Source organism: Semicossyphus pulcher, unplaced genomic scaffold, assembly GCF_022749685.1.
Source record: "Semicossyphus pulcher isolate SPU_LCO1_2020_fin unplaced genomic scaffold, fSemPul1.0.p SCAF_22, whole genome shotgun sequence".
NCBI classification, from domain to species: domain Eukaryota; kingdom Metazoa; phylum Chordata; class Actinopteri; order Labriformes; family Labridae; genus Semicossyphus; species Semicossyphus pulcher.
Window position 1 is genome coordinate 21044853 of NW_027211696.1, and position 12890 is coordinate 21057742.

Sequence of the window (12890 nt, forward strand, 5' to 3'; positions counted from 1 at the left end):
TGTTTCGTCCGTGCAGACCGATGACATGTGATTTTATTATTACAATCAGAAACAGAATTAGCGATGAAAGATAACAAAGATAGTTTTCTGTTGTTAGATTTACAAACCAACATATCCATATTGTTTCAATTCATTTCTCACTAATCAAAACTTTAGTTCTGGATCTCAACAATGACTTTCTCTCTCCTGGAAATGTTCCTTGTAGATATATGTTCATGTGTTTAAACTGGTCACTTTCAACATTCTGGATATCAGAAGTTTAATTCTCACCAGTCAAAGTATAATCACTACATCGACTTGGAATTGTAACTAAAGAAAAAACAATAGTAACCAGTAAAAATAATGTTTTAGTTCTAATAACATTCATATTTGAGAAATCTACACTTCCTTTTATAATTAGTCAGAATTGATGACATCAAAGGAGTTTTTTCCGTTACTCGACATGTCACTGTGTACATCTCCAATAACATACTAGCTGCATATAGGGCAGAGCCTTTCAGCATTAATGAGTCACAGTCACAGTTGGATTCTAGATATCTAAAAAGGACTTTCAGCATGTTGCCTCCTCTCAATGATGTCGCTCACTGACTTTAGTCCAGTTTCCTCGTCTCCCCACCGGCTCCTTTCTTGTACTGCATTCCTGCCTTGATTCCTTCATCCACTCGGCTTTTCATCTCTTCCAGTTTCTGGACCTTCTCTGCATCTCCTTTCTCTTTCATCCTTTTAATCAGGAAGTCCAAGTGGACAAGAGTGGACAGTGAATCAACATTCAGGGCGATCTGCTCCAGTCTGACAACATGCTGGAAGGACTCGTCTAACCACTGATCTTTGTCTCTCTGAAGTTCTTTCATTTCCTTTTTGAGATTTTCCAAAAAGCTTCCTGCCTCCTCACTGTCTGCTTTACCCTGATCATACTTGTCTTTCATTTCTTGAAGGGTTGTGGAAACTGTTCTCGTCTTGGTCACATACCTCCACTGATCTTTCACATGATCGAATACATAACACTTCCCTCTACATACAGTACACTTGCCATCTTTAATGACCTCACAAGCTCCTGCACTCCAGGCCATTGTGCAATCTTTGTGACAGTTCTCTTCACACTTGGTACAGCATAAAGCTCCTTTGTTATTGAACCACAATGCCCACCACTTCCTCCCATAACCAAACTTTTCTTTCTCTTTGTAGGTCTCAGTAGTTTGTACCACAAAGTCCTTATTGCTCTCTACCTCTTGTTTATGTCTCTCCAGCATGTTCTCAGTCTCCTGGATGTCTTTCTGTTTTTTCTCAATGAACTCAACTCGTTCTTGCAGGTTTTCCACGCAGGCTTTCAGTCTGATTCTCTCATTCAGAACATTCATGGTTGTCTGCAGCTTTTGAGAATCAGTTGTTTTCAGAAAGTCTGTGAACTGTCTCATTCCTTTTGTTGTTATGTCATCTGCATGTTCAAGTTCTTCTGTGTCCTCTGCTCTGACTTCATGCTGGCAGTTATCAAACAGGAAGTAAACAGGCTGCTTGTTTTCATCTCTGGCACACTTAATGTTTACAGCCTCAAGGGCACTCAGAACATTTTTAGGTTTTCTTCCACCTGAGTGTGTTATGAGTGCAACAATGTTGTTCTCCATGTTTTTTCCAAACAGAGACAACACTGAATCAAAGATGTACCTCAAACGGTCACTCACTTGATTCTCAGTAGCTCTCAGCACCAGACCCACTGCAGCAATCTCATGGACTCCATCCTCAGAGCTGAACAAGTCAAGTAATCTTTGACTGACGATGTCATTTCTTCTTCTCCTCCACGATCTCAAACCAGACATCGTCCTCCCACTTCACTCCCAGGGCGTAGTTGACCAGGGCGTTGATCAGAGTGGATTTTCCTGTTCCTGTTTCACCTACGAGTAAGATGGTTTTGTTTATCTTGCTCACATTTTTAGTACCGAGAGTCACTCTTGTTAGAGTGCCGATATAGTCTTTCTTTGGAGTCAGCCTGTAGACAGCAGGAGATCCTGGACGGATCAGAACTTTGGAGGTGATGGAGTCAAATGAGGATGAGCTGTTCCTGTAAAAGTGAAGACATGAGCTCAAACACTACTGCACTTAAATTCAAATGAAATATAATCACTCCACCTGCTGGGGTCTTTTTATAAAAGCAGTAACATGTATGATGAAAGGTCAATTAGTTTGTGATTAAAGACAATCAGCCTCATCACAAATAATTGATGTTCCTGTCCTGGTGTTAAGTGAACTCCTAAAACTCATCTTAGATAACATTGAACTTCTGTGCATGTCAAAGTTAAAGGAACCACAGGAAGCTGTTTTCAATCCTCTCCATCAGATCTTATTTCTGCACATTAACAATACGTCCTCTATAAACACCAGTGATCATATCTTACAGAGCTCACGGTGCCATGCTTCCTCTCTAGAACATTGTGTTGCAGAGTGCAGGCCTGCTTGTGGTACTTAGAGACCCCAGAACTCGTCTGGGAGATGAACCCTTCAATAATCCGGCTCCTCTCCTGTGATTCATCAGTTTGGCTCCGGGAGGCAGACACCCTCTCTACTATACAGAGAAGGATTCAAACTTTCCTTTTTAATACAGCTTATAGTTGGGGCCTGACGGGGTGATGTTTCATATAACTCACCTGTTTAAAGTAAATTATTAAAGCATGATTGATATTATTAGAAGGAGTCTTGTAAAGCAAAGCACATTTCACAGTAAGCTCTCATTACTCACTCTGCCATGGTAACGGCTTCACAGGAGCTGGAGGATGGAGCAGCTGATCAGTTCTCTGAGTGACAAAAAAACATGTCAGGACCTCCACCTACTGCGCGAGGTTGGTGGAACCCAAACTCTCTGCAAGTGCTCAGAGGGACCATATTCACCTGCGCACTCACTGGAAAAGCATGGCATGAAATGTTTGGATGTAGCTCAGTTAGCCCTTTCACCTGCTCAACTTTGAATGTGGATGATGTGTTGAGGTTGTGCTTCTCCATGACTGTTTGGTTGAATTAGTTATCAACCTATTCTATTCCATCCTATTCCATCATTCTGTTTATGTCCATTGAAACCATCAAACCCCAAACCATCTTCAAGAAAATCAAATCAAAGAATAAGAAGAATTGAGTTGTCCTTTGCATCCTTCAACAGTTGATCGAGCAGTTTTCAAGTCACACAGAACTTGACAAAAACCGTAACTGACAAAGTTGTTTATTAACCAAATGTTTTGCCTTAACTCCAAGATTAAACCTATAGGAGATGATTTTTAATTTCTTTGTGATCACTGATTTACTAAGATGCACTTAGATTGTAGCTCATTGTACTGCTGGTACTGTTGACCAGCAGAGTAATTTTGAACCTCTATTTCAAAGTCATGTTTTATCTATGTACATTGTACATTGAGTTTGAATGCCTGTGTGTGCGTGCACATGCATCATATTCATTTGGAATGCATGCGCATGCACGTGCAGGTGTGTGTGTTCTTGTATGTGTATGTGACTGGGTGGAGTGATAGGAGATGTGTTTGTGAGAGACAGAGAGGGAGGAATTGTAACTACTGTCTGCACAACCCTTACCACCCGCAGACTGATGGCCTGGTGGAAAGGTTTAACCAGACGCTGAAGAAAATGCTGCGTAACTTTGTGGATGGTACAGGCAAGGACTGGGACCGCTGGTTGCCATTCCTGCTCTTCGCCTATCGGGAAGTACCTCAAGCCTCGACTGGTTTCTCTCCCTTTGAGCTGCTGTACGGCTGGGATGTGCAGGGGCCCTTGGATCTGCTGAGAAAGGGGTGGGAGACCTCATCTACCACTACAAGTGACAAAGGGGTGGTCCAGTTTGTGTTGGAGATGAGGGACCGACTCGTCAAGTACCAGGAGGAGGCAGAGGTCAACCTGCGCGAGGCCCAGAAAAGCCAGAAGGCCTGGTATGACCAACAGGCTCGTCACCGGGAGTTCCAACCTGGCCAGAAGGTTCTGCTACTTCTCCCTTCCTCAAATAGCAAGCTCCTGGCAAAGTGGCAGGGTCCCTACACCATCACCCGCAAGATGGGCCCGGTCACTTATGAGATCCATCACCCAGAGAAGAAAAAATCAAAACAGACTTACCATGTGAACCTCCTGAAAGAGTGGAAGGAGCGCCAAGGCGAGTCCCCTGGAATGTCTCTGCTGGTGAGGAAGGTGGACCTCGAAGAGGGAGAGGAAGAGGAACAGGAGACTGGTCCAACAACTCCAGTGACACCTGTTTCTCCTGTCCTGGCTCATCTCGGCCCAGAACAAGCGACACAACTTCTCCGGGTCTTCCCGGAGGCTCCCTCTCTGTTTGCTGCCAACCCAGGGAAAACCACTGTTGTGGAGCACATCATCCGTCTGAAGGATGGACGACCAATCCGCCAACGTCCCTACCGTGTCTCACAGCAGCTTGTGGCAAAACTGCAGCACGAAGTGGAAGAAATGTTGGAGCTGGGAGTAATTGAGCGGTCCAACTCGGAGTGGTGCAGTCCAGTGGAAATAGTGTTTAAGAAGTCCCTCCGCATCTGCATTGATTTCCGGAAACTCAATTCCATCTCAGAGTTCGATGCCTACCCAATGCCCAGGATCGATGATTTGCTGGAGAAGATCGGAGCAGCCAGATACATCACCACGCTGGATCTGTGTAAGGGGTACTGGCAAGTGCCACTGGAGGAGTCATGCCGACCATACACGGCATTCAGAACACCAGCTGGACTTTTTCACTTCACCGTGATGCCATTTGGACTTCATGGAGCCCCCGCCACATTCCAAAAAATGATGGACAAAGTCCTTCAGGATTGTGGACATTGCAGTGCGGCCTACCTTGATGTCGTGGTCATCTTCAGCGACACCTGGGAGGATCATGTCCAACACCTGTCGCTGGTCCTGGGGAAAATCCAGAAGGCAGGGCTGACACTTAACCCTTCCAAGTGTGAATGGGCACGGCAGGAGACACGATACCTGGGTTATCAACTGGGCCGAGGAGAGGTGCGTCCGCAAGTGGATAAGGTGGAAGCTATCCAGAACTGCCCTCGACCTCGCACCAAGAAGGAGGTACGGTCCTTCCTGGGGTTAGTTGGTTGGTACAGGAGGTTCGTGCCACAGTTTGCCACCATTGCAGCCCATCACAGCACTCACCTGCAAGGATCAGAGGAACCCGGTTACCTGGTCGGATGACTGTGAAACAGCTTTCAACACCCTGAAAGCACACCTATGTTCTTCCCCAGTCTTAGGAGTCCCGACTTCAACAACAGATTTCTGGTGCAGGTGGATGCATCCGCAGTCGGCCTTGGGGCAGTTCTGGCCCAGGGAGACCCTGGAGAAGAGCACCCAATCCTGTACCTGAGCCGCAAGCTACTGCCACGTGAGACCAGGTATTCCACGGTGGAAAAGGAGGGCCTGGTCATCAAGTGGGCATTGGAGAGTCTGCGGTACTACTTACTCGGACGGGAGTTTGATCTGGAAACTGACCACAGAGCTCTCACTTGGATCAACTCTATGAAGGACCACAATAGCAGACTGACCCGATGGTACCTATCACACCAGCCTTTCAATTTCACCATCCGACACCGATCAGGCAAGGCCAATGTGGTGGCGGACTACCTTTCCAGGTTGCCGCACATCGCCAACCACCGTAAGGAGGGGGATGATGTGACGGAGTGGCTCATTTACACAACATTAGGTTTCCTTACCTCGAGGTGCGCTGCATATTAATGCTGCCATGGACCGTATGCAAGGCTGGTAAGAGAAATGGAGCGTCCCATTTCCGGATATTATATATCCCGGTATGCTGTGCGGTAAAAAATAAATTACACCAAAACTGCATTTTTCGGCTACGCCTGTGTTTTCCCAATAGGTTGGAGGAGTCTGAGAGAGAACCCTGCAACACAGTGATAAAGCATGCATTTTTCCTTTTTATGCCAAACATGGTGAAATGAGATAAGCAGAGAGGGCGGACACTCTGTGGTCACATGATTTCACAGAAGCACTCTCAGAGACAGACAGCATAATCTAAGAGATCTCTCCTCCCTCACTTTACTTTCTGTTTCACTGATGGTTTGAAGTCATACCATTTCTCTGAAGTCATGTGATGACAAAATACAAAAAGACCTTATAACTACATTTTACAGAGTTTTACACAGGAGAGAAAGACAGACACTAAATACACACTTATTTCACTGAGAGACAGAACAACACACTGAAGCTTTATGGACGCTGCAAGACACAAAACACTTTAATGTCAAATCTGTGGGAACTCTAAAAACACTGTTTTCAAATGTAAATATTTATTACGTTTCATGAAATGTTTCAGATTAAAGCTGATGTGTTGCAGTGCTGGTGTAAGGTACGAAGTACTAAAGTATTTTTTGGAGTATTTTGAGATTTTATGTTTCTGTCATCTTCCACTTTTACTCCACTACACCTCCTAAATAAAAGTTCAAATACAAATTGGTATTGAACCTAATTTCTAACAGAGTTAGAATGAGGCCTCCAGAGGCTTTAAATAAGGTTGAGTCTCATTTCTGAAGCTGTTGCTCTGTTGCTGCAGCAGTAATCTGAGCCCGGTGTGAAGCTCTGTAGCTCAGCCTCACATGTCTTAGCAGCAGCCTTCTCACATATTATGTATTCAAACATTAGTTTTGATGGTGTAGAGTGTTTCTCCATTCAATCTCTGTCAGACTTGCTGCTCAGAATGAACCGACACTGTTTCAGGAGCGCAGAGAAAAGGTGTTTATTGAAGAATATTTGGCTGAAGCTTCAACAGACTTAAAAAGCTGCCGTTCATCCAGAAGAGACACTTAAAGCAAACGGACTTCATGAAGCACACAGCAAACTGCATCAGTCAGGACATGGCTTCATGTGAAATAACAGAACATGCTGCAGTCACTACTCATGTGGCTTGTTCAACAATAAAGTACAACATAAATGAATCAATGTTTTCCACATGGCCTGAGCCATCGGAAAGTCTTTTCAGTCATTCCAAGCATGAAGACAGAAGAAGACACCTGAATGAATCAGATCACAGTACGGTACATTTCATGCCTCTGAACATTCAAACTGATTAACATGACAAACATGATTTTTATGTTTTCAAATATGTGTCAGTGATTTGTTTAATCATCAGAGCCTCGTCTGAACGAATCACAGCCTTTTAGTGACTGAAAAACACGTTTAGAAAATCTGATGAAAGTTCAAGTTACACAAACAAAATAAAAAAAGATTAATTTTACGTACAACACCACCTGACTTTGTGCTCAGCGTGTGACACAGGACGGAGCTGTTGTACACAACATGACTTTAGTTCTGGATCTCAACAATGACTTTCTCTCTCCTGGAAATGTTCCTTGTAGATATATGTTCATGTATTTAAACTGGTCACTTTAAACATTCACTTCTAACTCAATAACAAATAAATACAATTCAATTGTGAAGAGTCAGAATTACATTTTAAAACATTAATTTAATTTTGACTACTTGAAAATCTTATTAAAAACATCTACAGCTGAAAGTCACAATGATACTGACGGATACAGTTCAATTGTTATTAGTTCCAGTGATCATTGTGGATATCTACAATCGTTCTTACTACACAGATTTCATAAATGGAATTCTGAAAACTTTAATTCTGACCAGTCAAAGTGTAATCACTTCATCGACTTGGAATTGTAACTAAAGAAAAAACAATAGTAACCAGTTAAAATAATGTTTTAGTTCTAATAACATTTACATTTACATGTCTTCCAATTTCCTTTTTTTGTGATTTCTTACCTGTTTAGAACTCAAAGAACATCTGACAGTTTAGACTTTTTAAAATGTATCTTTATTTTTAAATCTACAGCATGTTCACTGTAGTGGACCTTTCGACCATTTTAGTGTGAAAAGACAACCAAACTTAAATGATAAAATATGCAACACATTGTGGTTGTAGCGTGATATTAAAACAAAAATACATGTACTTCCATTAAAAAATGAAAAATATTTTGAGCTGGAAATTGCTGTACATTTGGCCACTAAAAAAACAAGTAAGTCTAAATAAATCTGTTAGGCAAGATGCCTTAAGACTGCCCAAACTAGGCTGCAACAACAACAGCACCACATACTACTATGTCCATATCATTTGACGGGTCTCCTTAAGTCCTTTGACAGTTCATTTTAACAGAGAACAGTAGAACATCTATTTATTTTCATTGTAAATGAAATTGTTTCATTGGTCCTAAAGCAATCTTCATGCTGTTTGCATTTTTAGCAGTGATACTGCTGGAAACATTTGTTCTGTTTGGTAATGCAGAGAAACATCCTGAATCCTCATCTCTCTCATCATCTCACAGCTCCAAATCTGAATCTCCCTCAACTCTCCAGTACAGAATATGCTCTGCTTGAGTTCTGTCTCCTGCAACGATGTTGACTCATTAAGTACATGGACATGGGCTTGGTGTCTACTAGAATTGACATTGATAAAAGGGCTATTTCACAAATCATTTGACTGCTTTCAGAACTCATTACATCCTTACATATTAATAGACAAGAACATATATGTGACTTTCATAGTAAAAAAAACAATAGAGAGGCAATATTTGACTTACATCTCCTCTTTCCATAAATGTTGTTGTTGGTATGCCGGCCATTTTGGATGAAAAGAAATAGGAACTTCCCAGCATGCCAGCCTAACCAATGACATATCACTGAAAAGCCCAGGATGTCCTCTGTACAATACAACAGGAATTGATAGAGTAGCTCAAAAGAGTAAAAGGAGATGCATCTGAACAAATTGTCCACTGCTGGTCTGGGTCTCAGGAGGATATTTGAGAAATCTACACTTCCTTTTATAATTAGTCAGAATTGATGACATCAAAGGAGCTTTTTCCATTACTCGACATGTCACTGTGTACATCTCCAATAACATACTAGCTGCATATAGGGCAGAGCCTTTCAGCATTAATGAGTCACAGTCACAGTTGGATTCTAGATATCTAAAAAGGACTTTCAGCATGTTGCCTCCTCTCAATGATGTCGCTCACTGACTTTAGTCCAGTTTCCTCGTCTCCCCACCGGCTCCTTTCTTGTACCGCATTCCTACTTGGATTCCTTCATCTACTCGGCTTTTCATCTCTTCCAGTTTCTGGACCTTCTCTGCATCTCGTTTCTCTTTCATCCTTTTAATCAGGAAGTCCAAGTGGACAAGAGTGGACAGTGAATCAACATTCAGGGCGATCTTCTCCAGTCTGACAACATGCTGGAAGGACTCGTCTAACCACTGATCTTTGTCTCTCTGAAGTTCTCTCATTTCCTTTAGGAGATTTTCCAAAAGGCTTCCTGCCTCCTCACTGTCTGCTTTACCCTGATCATACTTCTCTTTCATTCCTTGAAGGGTCGTGGAAACTGTTATGGACTTGGGCACATACCTCCACTGTACTTTCACATGAACTGGTGCAGGACAGTTACATACAGTACACTTGTCGTCTTCCATGACCTTACAAAGTGCTGCAGTCCAGGCCATTGTGCATTCATAGTGACAGTTCTCTTCACACGTGGTACAGCACACAGCGCCTTTGTTATTTAACCACAATGCCCACCACTTACTCCCTCCATTAAACCATTCTTTCTCTTTGTAGGTCTCAGTAGTTTGTACCACAAAGTCCTTATTGCTCTTTACCTCTTGTTTATGTCTCTCCAGCATGTTCTCAGTCTCCTGGATGTCTTTCTGTTTTTTCTCAATGAACTCAACTCGTTCTTGCAGGTTTTCCACGCAGGCTTTCAGTCTGATTCTCTCTTTCAGAACATTCATGGTTGTCTGCAGCTTTTGAGAATCAGTTGTTTTCAGAAAGTCTGTGAACTGTCTCATTCCTTTTGTTGTTATGTCATCTGCATGTTCAAGTTCTTCTGTGTCCTCTGCTCTGACTTCATGCTGGCAGTTATCAAACAGGAAGTAAACAGGCTGCTTGTTTTCATCTCTGGCACACTTAATGTTTACAGCCTCAAGGGCACTCAGAACATTTTTAGGTTTTCTTCCACCTGAGTGTGTTATGAGTGCAACAATGTTGTTCTCCATGTTTTTTCCAAACAGAGACAACACTGAATCAAAGATGTGCATCAAACGGTCACTCACTCGATTCTCAGTAGCTCTCAGCACCAGACCCACTGCAGCAATCTCATGGACTCCATCCTCAGAGCTGAACAAGTGGAGTAATCTTTGACTGACGATGTCATCATGTTCAGTCCCTTTGTTATCTCTGTATCCAGGAGTATCGATGATGGTCAGAGAGTAGGGCAGAGTTTTACCTTCAAAACCAAAGACCTCGTACACGACCACATCTGATGTCTGACTTTCACACTGACTGTTCTTCTTCTCCTTCTCCACGATCTCAAACCAGACATCGTCCTCCCACTTCACTCCCAGGGCGTAGTTGACCAGGGCGTTGATCAGAGTGGATTTTCCTGTTCCTGTTTCACCTACGAGTAAGATGGTTTTGTTTATCTTGCTCACATTTTTAGTACCGAGAGTCACTCTTGTTATAGTTCCGATATAGTCTTTCTTTGGAATCAGCCTGTAGACAGCAGGAGTTCCTGGACGGATCAGAACTTTGGAGGTGATGGAGTCAAATGAGGATGAGCTGTTCCTGTAAAAGTGAAGACATGAGCTCAAACACTACTGCACTTAAATTCAAATGAAATATAATCACTCCACCTGCTGGGGTCTTTTTATAAAAGCAGTAACATGTATGATGAAAGGTCAATTAGTTTGTGATTAAAGACAATCAGCCTCATCACACATTCATCTTTCAGTTTGGCTCCGGGAGGCAGACACCCTCTCTACTATACAGAGAAGGATTACAACTTTCCTTTTCAATACAGCTTATAGCTGGGGCCTTATGGGGTGAATTTTCTTATAACTCACCTGTTAAATTTATATTATCAAAACATGAATGATATTATTTGTCTTGTAAAGCCGTGCAAAACACATTTCACAGTAAGCTCTCATTACTCACTTTGCCATGGTAACGGCTTCACAGGAGCTGGAGGATGGAGCAGCTGATCAGTTCTCTGAATGAAAAAAAACAAGTCAGGACCTCCACCTGCTATAGCCGTCATGTAGATGTTAGTATTGTATAAAGACACTGGGCCTCATGCAGGAACAGTCTCTTAAATTTCTCTTAAATTATCTGTTAAGAGTCAAAATAGGAGAAGTCAACGCCGGATGCACCAAACGTTCTTAACTATCCCACTCTGCTCTTACCCAGGAGAGCTGAACGATGATTCCCACGTGATGTCAAACTGGAGGGCATGGCTGATTTTTGCAATTAGCATAGGTAACGCTCCTTAAACACCATTTAAGGGCAGGTGCATGTTGTGCCGTGTGCAAATCGGGCACAAGGAGAAGAAGAAGAACTACAGTAGTTGCAAAATCAAAGTACTTTTAAATCAATTTAAAATGATAATATGGAAGATTTTAATTTAAATAAATGTCCACTACTGTTTATGTCCACTCATAATTTAAAACTTAAACAACATTTCACATTTCAAGTCCTGTTGTCACAGGTGGTCAGGTGATAAAGATTTCTATTTTCCGCATGGGAGGTTTGGGTTCGATTCCAGGTTTGGGAGATGATGGTGTAACTGCTTTGTCTCAGTTGGGCACCTCTCCAGCTACCAGCCCCGGTACGGACCAAGCGTGGAATTGGGGCTGGTAGCTGGAGAGAAGCAGCTCCTTCCTGGGCTCTGTCGAGGTGCCCTTGAGCAAGGCCCCGAATCCCCAACTGCTCTGGGCGCATGTCCAATGTACTCTGAATAAATTATTGATCATAGGTCACAAAATTATTTGCTAAGTAAGTATTTGTCATTTTATTTCAGTACAACCTAAAACCTGCAGAGTGATGGTTGATTTCTCCAGAATTTCATCAAGAACATTTTGACTTTAGCAACCGTTTTAGAATTAAAGATACAATCTCAAATATTTCAGTTAATAGCTCTTAAGCATCACCCCCTGGCAATAATCAATAATTACAGGAGCACACTTCCTAATTTAACCAGTCATCCCTGGTTGGCTCCCTTTGTTATGGTTGTATCTCTTGCTTTTCCTGGCTGACGTTTGCTTCATCTGAGCGTCGAGTTTGTTTCTTCTTCTTTGGATTTTCACTTCTTGTTGAAGTTGTATCTGTAGTCATCCATCTTTTCTTTGTTTGTTCAGCCATAGTAGATTACTGTTTACTCGCAACACTTGCAGAGAGCGGAAAAGCAGCCGCTTAGCTCCGCCTACCCTCTCTGGCAGACCAACCACTGCTGGCTGATGGGAAACGCGTCACTAACTGGGCACCGCCACAGACACCCAGCCCATAATAATACTATGTACTGCAGATGGAAAGGCTTTCATCAGTGGGCCATCGGCTCAGTCACCATGTGTTACCTCATTCAGAGAGAGAGAGAGACTTACAGACATTTATTTACATGGAAACCTTCCAGATTATATCTTTAAAAAGACCAAAATACCTCAAACAAAATAAAAAACTGTGACACAAGTGATATTGCTGTCTCAACAGTTAAGAAGCTGTATTTAGAACCAAATTCAACTGCTTTTCTGCTTTTGAGGCTGGTTTTGATTCCTGGTCAAAGAGGCAGTGGGCGGGGCCAGAGAGGTCGTCAAGAAACCACCTTCACCTGGGCCAGTTTGTACACATGTAGTGTGAACTCTTCTGGTTTCAAAGTTGATATTCTGTGCTACAAACTCCCAACGTCCTCTGACACTTATCTAAGGAGTACAAACTATAACAGAAAGTATACACTGCCCTCAAGTGAACAACATGCACTCAGCCTTTCATGCATGTCCTGAGTTATCATTCATTCTTGAGAACACACAGTGAGCTGATTTGCTCAGTAGTTAGATGGTAGAG

The 12890-nt window shown here is 42.6% G+C and overlaps 1 protein-coding gene and 1 pseudogene across 1 annotated transcript; both read right to left on the reverse strand.

Moving 5' to 3' along the window:
- Positions 1 to 590: 590 nt before the first annotated feature.
- Positions 591 to 2789, reverse strand: LOC138602423 (uncharacterized; annotated as a pseudogene).
- Positions 2790 to 9028: 6239 nt separating this feature from the next.
- Positions 9029 to 10999, reverse strand: LOC138602424 (uncharacterized). The gene is made up of 2 exons (XM_069673897.1): positions 10992 to 10999; positions 9029 to 10622 (listed from the first exon to the last, which is right to left on the reverse strand). Exons 1-2 carry the CDS (start codon positions 10997 to 10999, stop codon positions 9029 to 9031), a joined length of 1602 nt encoding a protein of 533 aa, XP_069529998.1.
- Positions 11000 to 12890: the final 1891 nt, after the last annotated feature.